Source organism: Sander vitreus, chromosome 18 (genome assembly GCF_031162955.1).
Source record: "Sander vitreus isolate 19-12246 chromosome 18, sanVit1, whole genome shotgun sequence".
Classification (NCBI taxonomy): domain Eukaryota; kingdom Metazoa; phylum Chordata; class Actinopteri; order Perciformes; family Percidae; genus Sander; species Sander vitreus.
The window spans coordinates 12,152,429-12,172,853 of record NC_135872.1 but is presented as its reverse complement, the minus strand read 5'-3'; the positions used below and the strand labels follow the sequence as shown (position 1 = coordinate 12,172,853).

General features: G+C 41.4%; 1 protein-coding gene across 1 annotated transcript in view; it reads right to left on the bottom strand.

Annotated features, from left to right (window-relative positions):
• Positions 1–240: 240 nt before the first annotated feature.
• Positions 241–20,425, bottom strand: part of foxo3b (forkhead box O3b) — a 50,989-nt gene continuing 30,804 nt past the window's right edge. Inside the window, exons 3-4 of the mRNA XM_078274173.1 lie at positions 5,975–7,450; positions 241–3,628 (exon numbers count right to left, since the gene is read on the bottom strand). Coding sequence (XP_078130299.1) covers positions 6,002–7,450 — 1,449 coding nt within the window. The 3' untranslated portion in view covers positions 241–3,628; positions 5,975–6,001. The remainder of the gene's footprint in view (positions 3,629–5,974; positions 7,451–20,425) is intronic.

The following is a 20,425-nucleotide window of genomic DNA, read 5'->3' as shown; positions in this document are numbered from 1 at the left end:
AGCGCTCACACACACAGGGTTTTGGAAAACCTTGGCAGGATAACTTGTGAATTAACATCACATGTAAGGCACGCGAGAGCTGTAACATTTTCCCCGCTGGGCTAAAAATTCCTCTCATGGCTATATGAGCTGTTAACAGCGGCCCTGTGCTGCCACAGCACTCGTGAAATGTATGTACCTCTAATACTTTCATACTTTTACAGCAATAAAACCATTTAAGACAAGGACATGGAAAGGGTGTAGAGCCTCACCAAGCTTTATTTACATGCGCACCATTTCTTATACAAACTAGATTACAATTCAAAATGGAATACACAGGAAAAATACCCACTAACATCAAGTCGAGAAGAAGCAAGATTAATAAAGGGCAAAATTCAAAGGGCAAAGTTCAGAGGGCGTTTGGATGGGAGCTGGCCTGGGCCTCTAAACAAGGATGGAAAGGGTCCAAGCGAAGATAATGAAAAGGAAACGCCCAAGAGATGATTAAGGTATCTAGTGGTATGTTTCTTCTATTTTTTTGCTTTTCTTAGCTTTAAAGTTGCACGTGTTGTGCTGCAGGTGTGTGTGTGTGTGGGGCACAAGAGGAGATAATCTGTGCCTGAATGAAGCAGTAGCACTGAGTGGTTGTGTGGAAGGCCTGCTCCACTATGACAAAGTGTAAACTATCTCCCCAAAGAGCCAAAACATTTTACACTGAACAAAACTGTACAAAATGTAAGGAACACCTTCCTGCGATTGAGATTTGCAGTTGATCAAGGATCAATAACCCCTCTTTAAATAAAAAAGGATTACAGGGTTCCCTGGATTTACCTTGTCAGTCTTCTTCACAGGAGTAAAGCGCTCATAATACTTAGTATGTCAGTGTAGATGAATTCAAATGCTTAGCAATTCAGGTGATGGCTCAGGATTCCCCCTGCCAAAAGACATGTGAAAATGCTCTGGACATTTTTAGACAAGTGTGTAGGAAATTCCAGCTTATTGTCAGATGACCAAAACAATGACTTTAACCACATCAAAGTTATGACCAAACGCTCACTGAGAGCACCAGGACGTGAACCTGCTGTACTCCACATGGAATAAAACAAGTGTGAAGCTGAGGAACGTCCGTTAAAGAGGCTTTCCCTGTGTCTTCCACAATGTGTACACACACTCCTAATAATTAACCCATTAATGCTCTGTAAAGCCCTGATTTTAAAAATAGAAAGTGTGTGTGTGTGTGTGTTTGAGTGCTGAAGACACAGGGTTTCTCTCTGTATTACAATTTCTGTCGCAGGACGGCACCATTGGAAGGGTCTAAGGGTACAGCTAGGTCATGCACTAAACCTTAGATAGCACAGTAGATCATTCTAGCCAACCATGCACATATTCTTCTGCCTTGGCCTCAAAGTGATATACACACATCTGTACACTATTATACACAGCGGGGCATACACTTCATATCGCTACCCTAGACAGAGAAGAGATACCAGGGTGTCCAGATGCTACAACAATGGTGCTTTCCACCATTTTCCAAATCTGGTTCAACAATTAATTAGCTGGTAACAGTGTTCCCTCCCACCGGGTGTGTAATGTTGTTCATTATTTCTTCAACTTTACCTTCAGAGGTATCACAAAATCCAAGGGTCAAGGGTCAAGTACTACATGAGTATATAAGTACAAACAGCGAGTATATATGCATTTCACACAATTCATAATGCATAAATACAAACATGCATACAGTCTGCTGTGCTGTATGCACCATGATGGGTTAGTGAGGGATTACACGTTCTTGTGAGATTAATTCAACAGAAATAAACTCCACAGATAAGCACTCACGCACACACACTCAGGAGATACAGGAAGTCACCTGCAGGAGCACGAGGCGTGTCCATGAGGGGATGTGTGTATGTGTGTGTCACAAGTCCAACAAGAGAAAGAAAACAAAACAATGACAGCAAAAACTAAAAATAACAGACCGCGTGAAGTCTTAATCCTGAAATGTATCTATCTTCTTCATCTTGACGGCCAAAAGTTCACAGGTTACAAGTTCACGAACACAAAATATTACTGTTTTTATCAAGAAATGTTAAAATACCATTAGAATGTGACTTGATGTTACTTAAAAGGGAAGCCTCCCTTTTCCCCCCCTGAGTGATTCTATATATGCATAAGAAGCCCCATAAGCTCATGACAAGAAAACAGCAGAGCTTAACACAAATCCCTGGTATTATTTCTTCTATCTATGTGTGTGCATGTGTGTGTACAGTATGTGCTGTGATTTGGCTGCCAGCATATCCTACTATTTGTTTCAAGTAATTTGGCAATATACAGAGATAGCTTATTGTTTTTATTTGAGAAACAAATGGCTTCTAGAGGAATGAGCCTAAAACCCTGCTCCTCTCACCCCCCGCCGCCGCTGCCGTCTACAGGTTCAACCTTGCTGTGCTACAAGTGGCTGCAGCTTTGGGTTTCTGCAGGTCGTGGGTAAAAACGGAAAACAATACGAACAAACAAAATGCACGGCTTGCTCTCAGGGCAGGATTCAACACTGTTTACATAGCACCTGTAATGGTGTGGACATATTCACAACCCTAGGACACAGGTATCCATTTTGGCTACATATATGCAGTGATAAACGACCTCAACAGAAGTCACCAGAAGTTAAGAAATCTAAGAAAAGACAGACAAGATCTTACCTCCTCCTCTGGAACTTTACACTGCCCTGCACTGTACAAATATCCGTAACAGAGATGTACTTCCTCTAGTCTTTTTTCATATTTTTGATTATAGTTAGATATACACACAAGATAGCAAATTTTTTTGTAATATTCAGCTAATTGTAATATAACCCTCATTATGCAGCGTTTAATTGATTTCAAGCAGTTCATAAGAATAAAACTGGAAGTGTATGGCATTAAATTGAGAATATCTCATTTCTAAGGGTTCGGAAGTTTTGCAAACTGGGGCAAAGGGTAGGTTTGTCTGTTTGTGTGTACTGTACTGTATGCATGGCCACTCAGCCAGTAAGATACTCCATTTCCATCTTTTCATTTCATCAATACACCAATTCTTTTTGTAAAGACATGTATGATGCAGAAATAATTATGATAAAACAGGAATTCCAAAAAAACAAACATTGAACATATAAAATCACTAAGTGAGAACAGAGGGAAATTCTTTTTTCAACATAACATCCCAGGAAACCCCTGAATCAGATTTACAACACATCTTGATTTTTTCACTTTAGTCTTTTTCTTTTGTCTTCAACGGGAACAACTGCACCGTGCACTCCTTCAATCTTTGCGTGATATTTAGTCGTTGTATTCCACCTGAAACCCCTTCTGATAAAGCAGTGTTTCTTTGATATCAACAGACTGGGTGTCAAAGGAAAATTGCATAATTCTAAGATTTGTGAGTTTGACATAGCTTTCTTTTTTTGTTGTTGATAGGATGCTTTGAGGGCTGATGTGCAGTATCTCTACAGTCTGTCGGATTGTTCATGGTTCCTCAGTGTGGGAGCGAAGGTAAAGCTCTTGAGAGGAAGTCTTCTTCTGTAAACACAGGGTTCGTATTTTACGTTGTGCTGATGGCAGGTTTGGCAAAAAGGATGATGTGTGTCTGATCTTCTCTTGCACTACACAGTTCAGACCTGGAGAGATAAAGGACGAGATGATTATGTATCAGTGCTGTACTAAAAGCAAGGAAAAATCTCTTCTGTTCTGAAGTCAAATGTTTCTACTATGGATGCACCGAGCAGATCGGGTATTGTTCACCAATCCACCTTTTATTGTTCCATGCTCATTTGCAGCAGTAGACTGCTTAGAGTTAACACTGGTACTGCCTGTATTTGCTTCACAATAAATGCATTTTAATGTCAAGGCAGAGGTAGACCTTTGCTGTGAAACCAGAAGTGTTGACAGTAACTTTTGAAGTTAGCTAACGTTCCAAAGATTTACTCCATAAACAGAGAAAATAAAGACTTTTTTTGCACTTTTTGTGGGGACATCGTTTTGAAACTTTCCATGGATATAATACATTTTAATAAATGTTGAACAATCTTGTTAAATAATTTAATGATTTATGATCGAAATCGACCGTCACAATCTTGAATTTCGAATAAAAAAATTGAATTGTCGATGCTGCCACGCCCCATGTCACGTCCAGTCGGCTTGTCAAGCTGAAAAAAAAACACGTGTTGAAGTATTTTGGATTTCCAGTGAATTATGTTGACAATGTTTGCGTTGTTGACAAAAAAAAACATAGTTTGCAAGCTCTGCTATGTGTGTGTACCATATTCTGTGTGTTTACCATTGCACATTAGCCTAGCAGTTAGCAGAGTTTTCCTCTGTTTATAGCTTAATCCCGACAAAACCGCACGGTTGAATTTCAGCATGCATGCACGTTTTGTAGCCTAAACAGAGCAGCTTATATTGGTTATATGTTAGAGAGAGCGACAAGTTAGCGGACTGCCGTCGCCCTCTCTGCTCTCTGTCTGCTAAAGGCCGTTACAGACCAACCAGATGGCCGACTGTTGGCAGAAAAGGCAGTTGGACTGATCTGTCACCCCGAGTGGTCAAAAAAATGCCTCAGAACACATCAAAGCGACGACACGTAATACGTCTAAATAACAGCAGGCGGCGCTAATCTGTATTGTCGCCCAAAAAATGAAAACCGGCAACTGATTGGATGAACGCGTCACGTGGGTCTGGCTGCTGCTTCCGGATTTTGGGTTTTTCAACTGGCCATTAATGGCGACTCATTCAGAATACGATCTCATATTGTACTAAAATAGTTCACCGAAACATGTTTCTGAAAACATTTTAAGCGAGAAAAAGGCCATGCAGTTGCTGAATCTGTCTTCATTTCAGATCGACAGAGGTCAGTTTAAAAGATTTTTGTCAGATTTTGAGAGGCTCTAGTCACGGTCATCCCGCTTGCCATTACCGTGTGAGTCCCGACTGCCCTGTCTCCGACTGAGCATGTCAGGTTGGCTAAAATGAAGGCCGACAGCTCCTCCAACAGACAACGGCACACAACACACCAAACAGACTCGAGTCACTGACCTCGCCAGACTGTCCAAAGGCCTATTATTGGCCCTGTGTGTAGCTGCCTTAAGACCGCTGTGCTGGCTCGATGGTGTTTTAAGCCCCCAACCAAGCCTTCAAGGCAGCGCTGCGATCGTCGTCTTCAAGGCACCTAACGATAACCATGCCTAATCCTAGTGCCTTCCAGGCAGCGCTGCCTGGAAGACAATGTTGGGGGCTTAAAACACCAAACACCGCTGTTGCTGCGAAGCGTCTTCCCTCAGCATTGTCGGCAAACTTTTTTTTTTCTTTTTTACTTTATTGACAAATTGTCAAGTTTGTTGTTAATAAATGTTTTAAATTTGACAATGTATTGTGGTAAATTGCGAACAAAGGTCATAAATATATATATACTGTATATGATATACTTAATCAAAAACAAGCTTTGAGTTGGAAAAAAATAAAGAATAGTGGAGAACAGTTGTAGTTGGTCAGTGTGAAGATGCAGAGGCATGCAATTTCAGTGTGATTTACAGGACAACAAGTGCAGCATGGACTCTATTTATAACAACAGCTCAGTGCTTTTCCTTCATGTCTGTATCTGTTAACATCAGTCATTGTACAGCAAGATAAACCTTCAAAACAATATAGATAACAATGATGATATAGATGATTTTCACAAGCCTAGAAAGCATCTTGGTGTATGAATGTTTATACTTATAGTACACTGTCATGTTAGCTTACAGAGATTTTAATTGGTTCTGCACAGAGACCTTTACAGATAAAAAAAAAAAAAAGAGCAGTAGTATCGGATCCGTCCTTGGCAATTGGCTGTACCCTGAGTTCAGGTGTCAGAATCGGGAGAGAAAAGGTTGGATCAGTGCATCCTTATTTCCTTCATCTAAATATGATCACTTTGCTTAAATGCTACATGATTTACACCCATGTACAAAACACTCAAACATACACACCTGCTCTGCTCCTCTCTCCTGACCCTCTCATCCAGGTACCCAGCTCTGAGAGTTCTGCTTGGTGCTCTTGAAGTTGCCGACCCCGTTCATGTTGGCCAGAGAGTCAAAGTTAAAGTCCAGGCCATCTGCGTCCATCAGTTCATTCCTGATGATGGAGTCCATATCACACTCCAGGCTGCTGTTGAACATGTCCAGGTCCAGATCTGTAGGAAAACGGTCCTGGCAGATCCCTCCGCTGCCACTAACTGTTCCATTTAGGAAGATCGAGGTGTCAATCTGCATGGAAGAGGAACCATTTCCTCCCAAGGGTGAGAGTAGGAGCTGCTGCTTGGCATTAGCCAGAGCGTTAGCCTCGTTGGCTAGGTTCAGGCCTCCGTTTAAAGGCCTTAGGGAGCTCTGGTTGTGGTTGTTACTTTGCAGTATCTCCCCTTGGCTGCCCTGAAGTCCTCCAGCGGTCCCAAAAGTCATTACGGGATCATTACGGAGCATGAGTCCACGGCGAGAGTTCTTGGAAATGACGGCTGCGGCGCTGGCCTGTGACATCAGTGGGTCAGACTGGGTCATCATGACATCACTGTGGCTGTGGCTGTCAGAGTTGAGCAGGTCTTGTAGTGTCTGGCTGCCAAAGCGAGACAGACTGATAGTGGAGAAAGAGGTCTGCTTGTTCTCCTGGATAGTCTGCATGGGGGATGGACGCAGAGAGGAGACCGTCGTGTGGGGGCCAAAGATGGAGTTACTGTAACCATTAACTCCACCGTTAGAAGATGTGTTAGTGGAGGGAGAAGAGGTGGAGGAAGGTGAGCATAGCCCGTTGGGTTTGGACCCAAAATTGAACCCTAAGGAACCATTTGGAGCAGTGGGTACTGAGACGGTTGGCAGCAGGTTGATGTTATCCAGCAACTCATCCATCAGGTCATCTGTGAGTCCATCATTCAGGTTCATTGTACCTGCCAGGTCTGCCAGGCGGGGCAGCTCAGGCGGCACAGCCTTCCCGTTGGTTGTGGCGTTGCTGGGAGACAGCGCTCTGCCAGGGCTGGAGTAGAGCATAGGCGACAGAGGAGGCTCGTCATCGGGCACCTCGTCCAGCTCAGGGTTGGCCAGAATGGGTGAGAGGCGACCGCTCAGTGTGCTGGCATTGGAATTAGTGCGGGAGCGGAAGTCTGTCCAGGCGTCCAGCTCCTCGCTGCTGCGTGACGTTGGACTTCCAGGCCACTTGGAAAGACCTGAAGGACTGTCTCCGCCACCTTCTCCACCTGCAGCGGCTGCTGCCTGCAGAGCTGCCTTCTTCTTGGCAGCACGGCCACGGGCTGACTTAGTGTACTTGTTACTGTTGTCCATGGAGACTGCACGGCGGCGAGGAGCCTTGCCACCCTTTCCTCCCTCTGGGTTGATCATCCACCAGGAACTCTTCCCTGTTCCCTCATTCTGGACACGGATAAAGCGGCTGTGGAGGGAAAGATTGTGCCGGATGGAGTTCTGTAACACAAAGGAAAGAAAGAGAAGAGACTGTGTTGAGTAATGTGTGTAAAATCCCTTTGAAACAATTACTCAAACAATGACTGGCATCAATATTGAGTTGTTGTATTCTTTCTTTGCTTTTACCAATACAACATTTAATGAATACCTCTCTTTAAGTCCAACAACACTGATCCATAAACCACCCACTACTACTGATTCTGCAACAATGTAAATAGTTGCTCTGGTGACTAGACACACAACAAAGCAAAAATTCTATTGTTTCAGTTGTTCATCCACTAAATATAGACACGAATTAGCACATTACCATGCAGCAGCACTTAGCGCTGATGTCTGCATTGTTCCCCTGTAGCTTTTATGTTGTGGGTATAAAGGACAAAACAGAGACAGTGGTCTATAATCAAGCATCTCCTCATTTATGAATGACACACACTGTGTTGCTGAAGGAGCTTATTTTATGTCAGATCATGTGTGTTTGTGCGTTCCTGTGTGTGAGTCTTGTCTGTGTTATATTGATCAACTCAAGCCCTAAAGGCTCATTGTGATGGAACTGGTGTAAATGACAGCCCCTGCTAATGATCAAGAGTTTTATTCACAACGGAGATGTATGTACACATTAAAAGGCCCAAACTGCCATATCCCACCCGTTGAATAAAATTTTGCTTCACTGCTGGCTTTGTTTACATTATCAGGAAGACATTCTTTGTTATTTTACACTGATGTTGTAGCGGTTGAACACACATTTTTAGCCTCAAGAGAAAGCATGGCTCTAGAGATGACAATGTCTGTTGGTCCGTCCACCACTTTGGTGCAGACAGATAGAACTTAACATCTATTGGATGGATTTCTTTGCAGTTTTGTACAGACAGACATTCATTGTTCTCAGTGGATGAAGCCTACTGACTTTTCCTCTATTCTGAATTTAGCATTAAGCTCAAAGCATGTCTTAGTACAGCCTCACAGAGCTCTCAAGTCTCTTAGGGTTGATTAGTTATGATGGGCAAACAATTTCTAAAAGGCCAAATTTCCATATACAATTCTTTTGAATGTAAATATGCGTACATTGTAGAGCTCGACCGATAAAGGATTTTTAAGGCCAATATCGATACAAATATTTGGTGATTTAAAAATCCGATATTCCGATATATATCGGCCGATATATATTTTAAAAAACAAAATCCAGAAACGCGTAACAAAACAGAAACAGATTTCCCTAACATTAGTTATTTGTAGTTATTTGAGTCCTCACTAAAATAATATGATAATGCAGTTTAAAAATAAAACTCGTACTCTCAGCCATCTGGTTACTTAAAAAAGACATAATTTCATGGTTCTTGTATGACAGCATATAATGATACACAAATGTAGAAACAAAAGTGCTCATACGTTCAGTCACATTCTCAAATATCAACTCAGAGTATCAAGACATAACTATAAACCTTTTGCATTTCAAGCAATTAGTATTTATGGTAATGACCTTTTGATTCGACTTTTGGTTCTTCCCCTTTTTCCTCCTCGTTTTGTACCCCGCAACCTACTGAAGGCCTCGTTGAATTAATTTTTTTGCCTCAGTCTCCGTCTCTGTCCATACCCCCTTCCTTTTCCGCAGTTTCTGTTGTTTCACAAACACACTTCTTATGGGTCCTGAGGGATTCTGGGGCTATGTTATATCCTCTCATATAAACAACCCAACCACCATCCACAACATACACATACCTCTCTGTTTTCCTCCCGTGTATATTTTTACTCCCTAAAACAGAACAGATTTCTGGGTTCCAAAAGGCGAGGGCCAAAATCTTCAAGTTTTTGTGGGAATCACAATATTGTTTTCCATGAAGCAGTCCCGTCTTTCCTGGGCAACAGTTTACAGACAGTTTGGTTTGGATTGTTATTCTGGTCAAAGGCAGTTCAATCAGAGAGGAGAAAGAGAAGCTTAAGTTACCGTTCTAAATGCTATGTTGGCAAAGTAAGTTTGATCTCTGGGGCCTAAACTGAACCTATGACCCTATGCATGTGTGTGTGTGTGTGTATTTGAGCATGTATGTGTGTGTTTGTGCTAGTTGTATGGAAATGCCCGGTTTTGCATTTGCAGGCCCTTGAGTGTTTTGCAAATGGAAATGCAAACGTTCTTTCTGCTGGACTGTATGCTTTTTGTGAAGACTGCTGTGCATTAGCAATCCCATAAAAAAGTTTAATCATGAATGGTGTGTGTATGTGAATGTGAAGGCCCGTTTCCCAAGCGTGTATGTGTGTGTGTGTGTGTGTATACTGTGCAATGAGGTAAGATGAGAAGAGATACCAGGGAGACCAGTGTTTATCCTCTGCCAGCATCTCTCGAGGCATGACATAATGCTGCTTTTTTACAAAACATTTCTCACACACACACACACACACACACTAAATGTTTCCAGCTGCCGAGGAGATGTAAATACTAGCAGAAAATAGACTTTGTAAAGGAAAAGGAGAACATTTGGACGGATGAATGAATGGAATGTGAGTTTTCTTCTGCCGCTGCTGTAAACATTTACCTGCCAGCACCTTACACTTCATCAATCCTTCTTCCTACACTAGCTTTATCCCTGCAACTCCCCACTTCCTCCACCTAACAAAGCCACTTGTTTAATGTTTCTCTTTTCCGTGCAACTGCTCGTATCCTTCAAATGTCAGGTGAGATATTTCTAACTGTCTGATGGAGCAGCAATAAAAGGAAACAGGGCATCTTCAACAGAAGCACGGACGGTGATAAAAAGGAAAAAAGGTGCCAAGTAAAAAATGTATGAGTGATGATGAGAAAGAGGGCGAGAGAGAATGATTTCAAGATGAAAGAGAGAAAACTGTGCCTGCTATGTATCAGTGCTACATGTGATGTATGTGTAGTACATAGTAGTAGTAGACCCTCCCACATACTCTCCTCACAGACCCTGCACTGATTATTCCTGTTATTCTGGATCATTTCCAAGATTTCCAATATATATTTTATGCAAACATACATTTTTAAAATGTAATTTTCCATAGCTCAAAGCACCACGAACTAAATTGTATTCACCTCAAAGGTATTGGGATGGAGCAGAAGCAAATCATATTATTTAACTTCCCAGGAGTTCATTAAACTACTCTTAAATCACACCTGAGTTTGATAACAGCCTTAATACTTCACTAAACGTTACTGAACCCGGGGGGGGGCAGATGTGAAAAAAAAGTCTCCAAACGCTCTGTGTGTACAAAATATTAGGAAATGTTTTATAATACACACAGGGGAGTTTCTTCTTTTGTGCAATCTAAATCGCATCCCCTCCCTAACATGTGCATCTTCATAACTAAAAAGATGCAATAGCTAAAATCAATACGGCATTATCTGTAGCAGCGCTTCAAGTGTGATTAAATAAACATGACTATTTCATGTATTGTTATTTGCAGAATGTATGCACTCCATGTTTTCAGTGTATATGTCACATCACAGTGTGAGCGGGATACTGTATACTTACTACTGTAGCTCCTCTGGGGTATTCCCAATGCCCATTAATAATCGAAACAGCTGGATGTTTGATATTTAACCTTTAGAAAGAACCAAGTTATTTGTTTCCCCCAGTTTCAAAATGTTGTGCTTAGCTAAGCTAAGTCGCTGCTAGCTTTGATTCTCTGCCTGAACCCAATTGGGTCCCGGTTCGCACACATTTCTCAGTTTTTTTTTCTCCATTGTTTTTAACCTCATAGTCTGTGTAAAGTCATGATTAATGTATGGGATGTGTACTGCAATCTTCTGGATATCTATTCAACTAACACGCATGGATCATTTGAATTCATTTATTTATATATATATATAAAAAAAAATTACAGTGGGAATTTGAGTTTTTAATCGTTGTTTTGTGCCAGATCATGACTTTACTTGCTGCTAGCTGTAGCCTCATATTTAGTGTATCATAGAGTGATCTTTTCATCTAGCTCTCGACATGAAAGCAAATACATCTATTTCCCAAAATTTCAAACTATTCCTTTAACCAAAGTAAATTTGTTTTAGCTGGTCTAAACTGGTCTACGAAACACTTGGTCAACAGATTATTATATAATATTATTACGGTTATCCAGATTCACCAGTGTTACATTTTTGAAGCAAACTGACCCAAAGATAGCCTGACGAACCTGAACTTGCTTCGTGAGACAGGCCCCAGCTGTGTGTGTGTGTGTGTGTGTGTGTGTGTGTGTGTGTGTGTGTGTGTGTGTGTGCACCAGCTGCAGCCAAAGCTTAGGAACACAGAGGCCTTTTTGTCTGTCAGCAACATGTGGGAACAATTAATCACTGTCAGCAACCACGCTAGGAATCTCGCTCTCCTTTCCCTCATTATTCAGATTTTTGAAGGTGCGTAGGTGGGAACTCAAATATTTGAAATTATGTCAATGTGAATGTAGAAGGTGTGTCTACATTGCATTTTTAAGTAGGCATTTTAAGGAGATTTTATGTCTACTATGAGGGAATTAGATCATTTTATTACCATAGATGCATGTTGTAAATGTATAGAAATGAAAACCTCAGACCCCTGAGGTTACTTGGGAAGCATGTTCCTCTGATTGGTGCCAATGATTCTAAGAGTGCTTTCTAGTTGGTTGTAGCCATCCTAGCTTCAGCACTGGTGATTGGTGGAGTGAAAATGGCTTGCGTAGCCAGGCAGTACAGAAAAGGGAGGGTCTGCATGGTGTTGCAAGTGTATTTCATCACCCAGCTACAGCACATATCTAAACTCAAATATATATGAACTGGGACAGACACACACACACACACACACACACACACACACAGCCACAGCTTTGAGGTTGTAGCTTTCGCCTCACACAAAAGCTCCGTCCCCTTGACCCTGCTACCACTGCTGTGATTGGACCAACTCAGTGACCTGAGCCTCACACCTCTGGTGTACTTTACCACCCTCTGACACAGTGTGTATGTGTGTATGAGTCCTCGCCAAACATAACCACACTTTATCAGCCATTATGTAAACCAGCACTAATCTGAGTCTAATGTCAATAGTGACCACTGCTGGATCAAGCGGACAAGTTGCGCAACATAAAGACGAGGGATTGACAATGGGCTGTGGTGAAAATAATGCTTGTCTTGTCCTGAAGTGTTCTTTCTTTAGAGAATGGAAACTAGATTAACTTTGTGCAAATGGGTGACAAGTAGCATCCTAGCAAAAGAACCACAAATGCATTACGAAAATATAATAGACGGATAGGGATAAAGGAGCTCATGTTTTTAGAAATGAGAAAAAGCTAAAGAAAGAGAGAGAGTCTGGCTAACTAGCACATTTTTTTTCAACAAGTGTGTTTATTAATTTTCAGAAAATAATCACACTACAACAAATAATACAGGTGCAAATCAGAACTGTCACAGTAAGGCTCATCTTCAATAAAATAAACATAAACATGACAGGGCTGTAACATGCGATATTTGGCACAGTAAGTCAGCATAAGTCATCCTTAAGAATCACCGGTGGTCCAAATGTTAACTTATCCCGACGTTATCTCGAAGAGAAAAGCACTTCAAATAAAATTAAGCAAAGACAAACAGACGCATACTAAATACATAGCAATACTCATTTGTTGATGGTTGACACACACGGAGAGCATGCCTCCAATGCTTTCCTCCCCTCTAAGAACACTATAAAGGATCTCCACATATTGTCAAAGACATTATATTTACCCTTTAACGTAAAAGTGAGTTTTTCCAGTGCAAGACAGTCTGACAGTCCTGCAAGCCAGACATTAACATTTGGTTTGATAGTGGATTTCCAAGATTTGGCTATGGTATATTTAGCTTGTAAGATGCAGAAAGTAATCATATATTTATTTGCCTTGCTGAGATTATGATTTACGGGAAAAATGCCAAAGATACACAGTTTGGCGTCTAATAATAGCTTTATACCTGTGACATGCAAAATCATATCCATTACTTCCCTCCAAAAAGCCTGGATTTGTGGGCAGTCCCATAGGCAGTGATATAATGTGCTCTTTCTACCACATTTGTAGCACGTGTCTGGATTATTGGGGCTGAATTTATTTAGCTGAGTTGGTGTTACATATGTTCTCATTATCCACTTATACTGAAGTAATTTAAAATGGGTATTTGTTGTTTGTGTTTGAGATTTTAAGCAAATCTTCTGCCATTCCTCAGTTGAGATTGCAGAGTTTAAATCCTCACACTATGCCAATCTCTTACTCTCTGAGGACACCTTTGATCCATCCATGATTATTGCATAAAAACTTGACGTCAATCCCCTCTTAGGGTGTTGATTTGTTGCTATTTCTTCTATACAGCTAAGAGTAGGTAGAGATAAAGATTTCTGTATCTTAAATATATAGCTTCTCATAGTTCTTATTGGTTGGGTGTCATACTTTTGCCTCAAATCTTCAAACGATATGAGAATGTTATTGTTAAATAAATCAGCAATTTTAGTTAGGCCTTTGTTTACCCAAATTTTGAAGCCCATATCATGTTTGCCAGGTGTAAAAGCAGGTGTTACCCCAGATTGGTGTAAATTGAGATAACACAGGTAACTCACCAGTATGTTTATGAACCTCATACCATAATCGAGTTTTTAACAAAGGGATTATGTGTTAATGTCTTTAATCCTTATTGGGATTATAAGGGGATACCCCTCCCCACTTGTAGTGACTTGGTTATGTTCACTGATCCTTTAAAAAGGAGCCAGAAAAAAAAGCAACAAAACATTCTCACTAAACTATATAGTTCAATCGCTCCGACCCGGTGAATATTAATATGTCACCCAGCTCACCCTCGTGTCAAATGTACAAGTGTAAACATCCAAATCAGATTTACTTGTATTCAGGATACAAAGTCTTTAAACACTGTGGCAATGCTCTTAATTGTCCCTCTAAGAAATATGTGTGTTTAGTATCGTGATAATGTCGATAATGCCGGCTGTTGTTTACCCGTCTTTCTGCTGATGAACGCGCTGAATGAAGACTTCCACCTCCTCTGGCGTGTGGAACAGGTGTCTGCTGCCCTCGTGAAAGATCCTCATCTTTGCTGGAAATATAAGTCCAACGTCCAGGTCTAATTCCCGGAGTTTCTGCTTCACACCGTTATATTGTCTCCGTTGTTTCTGTACCTCCACAGAAAGGTCTGGAAAGAACATGACTTGGTGCTCCCGATACAGCACTTTTCCTTTTTGTCGAGCTGCTCTCATTACTCGAACTTTGTCTTGATAGTTAAGAAACTTAATGATGAGTGTACGCGAGGGGCTGCTTGGGCCCTGTCGTCCGGGTAGCCGGTGGGCACGTTCGATAATAACAGGACTCGGAAACGTGTCCGGTCCGAAGATTTCCGGCAGCCAGGTTTGAAGGAATGCAATCGCGTCACCCTCTTCAATTTTCTCGGGCAATCCAATCAGCCGTAGGTTTGATCTCCGGTGTCTGTTTTCGAGGTCATCAAGTTTTAGTGTTAGCTCTTGAACTTTCTTTTGAAGGGACTTTTCCTTGCCAGTTAGCGCTGAAATGTCATCTTCAGCTTTGCCAATGCGGGACTATGCCGACGTTAGCCTCTCTGAAAAAGCACCAATTGCTTCTTTTATGTCTTGGTTAGACGAGACGACTTCACGCAACTGAACAGAGAAGTCAGCTCTCATTAAATGAATGGCGGCTAAAATGTTAGCCCCATCGGCTTGGTGGCCTGCCTTAGCATCCTCGGAGTCTACCTCGCCATCCACCGAGGTGTGGTCCATGCTAGCATCATCGTCATCATCATCATCGCCACCCGTTGTCATTTTAATCTGGTTGACTGTTTTCTTTCTTGGCATTTTTATTCACAACATGAACAAGACGCTATTATTAAACCAAACTAGTTGGTTGAGGGTCGATTTGGCAAAATGGAAGTGCTAAATAGAACACACAGGATCGGAGCTCAAAAACCTGCCACCTCTCAGGTAGACGCCATAACCGGAAGCCCCAACTAGCACATTTATGTTTAGGAATTTGCACTGTCCCCCTTAAATAAGCCAATTAATCAATAAATAAATAAATAAAGAGACAAACAAGAACCTAGGCCTAACATTTTTTTAGCCACAAATACATGTCATATTGTAAGTGTAACTCTTACTTGGAAAACAGTCAACAACAGAACTGTAAAAATTCAATGATTTTCTAATTGAAAAAGTAGCCTAATTATAATTGACATTATGGACACCACGGACACTTAGTAGTTCTTCTGCTATATACTTTAATACTATACTACTTTCTGTCCGCTTAGAGGAAGTGTTCCACACACACTTTCTTCTTTTCCCAAACTCAGGCCAATTGTCCTCCACATTTGATTGTCTTTATATTGTTTTTCCAGTTTACTTTTCTAGCGCATGTGCATACGCAGTAGCCTGGCTCCGCCCTCCTACGTACTTCCGCTCAATTTTCATTTTCCTTCAGTACACCGTCTGGGTTTGCGGTATATTCTTGGGTTTTCTCCGGCCAAATCTTTGGTGGCTCTGGGCAGATCCAATAATTTTAAACTTCAACAGAGTACCTGCCTTCAAGGAAGTTAACACTTGTCAATGGAGAGTGGCCAGACTCTCTGTACAAATGAAATGTACGAGAGTCTGGTAGGACCAGGCTACATACGCATAGCTTATAATGCGGTCACAAATTGATCCCTTGCAGACACGTGGACACGGAAACCATGAATTGGCCTCAGGTCGCAGAGGAGAGCAGTGAAAGTGTAGCGAGGTGGTGTGAGGTAAAGGCATCGATGACATGCAGGTCTTTGACACGTATAAGGCGGTTTATAAATAAACAGCATGGCTGGTCTGCGCTAACACTACTGAGAGAGGACGGTTATTTATACTGTGACCCTACACTAACACAGAAATGCACACTCAGAAACACACACACACACACACACACACACACACACACACACACACACACACACACACACACAGAGGGTGCAGGTTCCAGCTGCCCTGAGCTCTGGACTGCAGACAGAACATTCCATTCTCTTCAATCATATGTGCGTTTCCCAGCCAGTGGCTGGGGTGTCTCTTCAGCTTGTGTGTGTTTAAGCTGTATTGATGTGTGTGCGCACACTGGACGGGGATCTGGAGCTTCTTGTTACATCTCATTCCGCTTATATTTTTCTACTTTTTAAGGTCACACACACACACACACACACACACACACTTCAAGAGCCTTGTTAAAATAGGAAAAAGCCCGCTCTTGTCATCCCGAGACTTTACTACTGCAATGTCAACCTCTCTCTCTCTCTTTCTATCATTCTTATCTGTCTGCCTCTCCCTCTCTTCTATCATTCTTTGCCTGCATGCAGTGTGTCTGGTGTTGTGTAAGGCCACATGCTCAAAGAACTCCTTGTTTACTCTTACATTTCCTCCAATCAGGTAGGAGAGTTAGCCAACCCAGCCCACCTCAAACAGCCAATCAGTGCAGGCCAGTACAAAGGCATGGTTAGTCACGTTACCAGAGTAAGGATTCATTGGGTCAGTATTAGGGCTGCACAATATATTATCATCCCAATATCAACTTGTGCAATAAACACATCGCAAAAGGCACTCAGATATCTTTTGTGTTAGTTGACAGAAAATATCAGCAGAAAACTGCACTCATTCTTTTTTAGTGCTGCCTGTTTATATTCAATTAAATGTTCAATTTGTTCAGTAACAGAAATTTGGAAATGAGAACACTTTAATATCTGTTTATTTATCGCAAATAATATCGTTGTCGCGATATTCAGCAACGTTATTGAATATCGCATATTTTCCTCACATCGTGCAGCCCAAGTCGGCGTGTTTTGATCAGTGCTGACAGTCATCTCAGTTTCTCAGTCATTGGCATACGTTCACAGTGGAAAGTTAAGCACACACAAACTGGAAAGAAAATCAAAGATATGAAGAGCAGAAAGCAGCAGGGAAATCTATCACAAAATATTTTCATGATTAGGATACTGAAAAAACAACAAAAACGAATCTAATTTCTGTCATCCATGGAAAAAAAATGTATGAGCTCACGATGCATTCGGTGGTTGTTCACAAACATACTGTTCATTACAGCTCAGTATGTACATGCTTGTATACTTTGCTTTGGGACAACACAGGACATCCCTGCTGGGTTTTATCAACCCAAGTTCCAGGACACGCCGTCCTTAAGCTACGAAGCAACTGTGCCTGCCAAGAATGCACACGCACACACGCACACATCTCAGCAAAGACAAAGACTGCTCAGACCGAGATACAGAAGGAGAAACCAGCAGAGCGTAAAGCAGCAGTAAGGAAAGTAACTGAATGCGTCCACATTTTATTTTATAGCCTGCATACCCCATACTTACACTGTAATAAAGGAGCCTTCTCCCACATTGATGGTACAACCAGGGACTTAACAGGATAGTTACTTTGGTCTCAATCTCGGAATCCATCAGCTATCGCTCTGACAACAATTAAGCCTCTGCGGACAACGGCCAATATTTCTGGTGTTCCGGTGTAGCCAGCGGAAATCTGGCCCAAGACTTCCTCTTCCATGCACCGTAATTGTTTACAGTCTGATAAGCAACCAGATCCAGGTCTAGAGGACATTTCGGCTAATCTCTATAAAAAGTTTAAGTTACAAATAACACATTTAAAAAAAAAAAAAGATAACCGATGGGTTCCGGGATAGCATTTCGGCCAATGCATTTCGCCTCCTTTGCTCTCTATGCGAACTGTGTACCTGCATGCGACCAAAGCCCGCTCAAAAGTGATTGGTCAATACTACTAGTGCTAAAAAACGGACTACAACTGAAAACCAGAATGCTTTCGATACTAAAGATCAATACCAATATTTTTTATGACATTCTGTATTCATATGAAGATATCTGTTTATAGAGATTACTTTGGTATAAACGTTAATACTGAACTTTGTACTTTTTTGGGTACCGACCGAATTACGTCGGTACTACTCTAAATCAAACGCTGCCAAATTTCGGTACCTGAGAGCGAGTAGCGTGAGCTTATCTGTCCTCTCTGCATGTTGACAGAGAGTGGAGCTCCGACACACACGCAGGTGCGGACGGAGCAAAGTCGAGCAAACTACGTCAGCTCTGCAGTTTTGTTTAAGTCACAGTGAGTCCCGGCAATGCCAGTAAAGCGGTTGCAAGTTTGGTTACACTTTTCAGAACTTCACGCAGATGGCGTTAGCTGCAATATGATATTAATAATGGAGAGCCGAAAGCGGTCGCGGTGCATTTACACTTCAGGCAATTCAAAGAGCTTTACATAAAACATAAGAGCAATTAAAAACGGTCATGAAAATAAAACAGGCTAAAATGGAATAATATACAAATACAAGAATAAAAGTTACAGTGCAGTGTAAGAAATTAATAATTATTTGATTTAAAAGGATGTAGAGACGGGTTTGGGAGGAGAGAGGGAGGGTTTTTATTTTTATTTTTGTTTATTTTGTTTTGAGTGTAAAATGTTCTAAATAAATAACAAAATGTTCGGTAAAAATGTGAACGGTACCCAACCCTACTACTGAGAAATTTCAATTGCTTCATGGTACTGTATATATCATCATAATGTCCTACGTATATCCTACACAAATTATAACAGGAGCTCCTTTGAAAGAAAAATTTAAATTTCATCTGTCAAACTCTTTCGATCTGATATGAAAATAACACTTGTAACACACAACATAATACACTCAAGGCATAACTGAAGGGAACTATAAGCCATCTGCCAGTCAATAAATACAACCAGAGGGAACATGCTCTTAATATTTTTGGTAATAAAGCAGCGGGTGGATTTAAAATATTGCATTTGCTGTGTGAAATGAATGTTGTTTGGGTTTGTCTGTGGGGTTTGGTTGGCAGATCCTCTGCCCCGGCTTTATGAGGATACCGCAGTGACTCGCAGCCTGCCCTTTTTAAGAACTTGAACTATTTCAACATCTGATGTCTAAAAATATAGAGGGACCAGAGGGCATGTCTGCAAGTGATGATTATCGTATTTATCCTGGCCTATGAGCGAGCTGATGACAAACACACTCTAATACACACACTGAGACTGAAAGCACAGTGTTGTGGTGGTGCATAAAGTACATAGAGACAAGGATAAAAAGACCAAGGGGAGGGGAGGCCAACCACCAAATGATCCCACTGGTATGCATTACAGAGCTTTTCTATGTGAGCAGGTGATTAATGAGACCTTCAAACTGTGTGTGAGGGAGAACGAGAGGCATTGAGGGAGACAGAGCTAGATAAAGAGTATAGGGGGAAGACAGAGAGAGAAGAAGAGGGCACCCTTACTATTAAGACTATCACAGTGTCTACATGATTAATTACATCTCTACGTGATGCGATTAGACCTAAGAAGTGCAGGGATAGAGGGAGAAGGGGGGAAGGGCAGAATCATTCATAATTATCAGGAAGGGGAATGTTGCTATTCCTGTGGGAAGATATGGTGCGGGTGACAAGGAAAACATTTGGGAAATGAGCCTGCCATCTACACCTCAACACACAGACCTATTTCAAGGGCAATGGAGTAGAGAAGTGGGAGGATTTATTTTTGGCATTCAGGGTTTGAAAGTAAAGTCCTGTTCATTTACAATGCCAAGTGACTGGCAGTTGGAGTACTTCCTAGGCTTGAATGGGCATGAAAATCTCCTGGTTAAACCACAGAGCAACTGTGGTGAAAGAACTGGCTCAATGATAAAATATGCAAAAATATAAATTGATCTAATTCACACTTGTCACAGTTTTTCATGAGTATAGCTAATGTAGTTGCCTGACATCTCCATTCTTACTCCTGCCTACAAAGCTCTGATTGGTTGATTCTTACTTTAACCAGTAGAAATTGCCATCAATGAGCTCAACACCAGTATGATGTACCTGTTTAATTAATTTACTTTTGGATTCTGGATCAATTTTGGATCAACAGCGTAACTATTACGTGGCATTTTCTGACGTGCATGCCGGCATGTTCTCTATAGCAA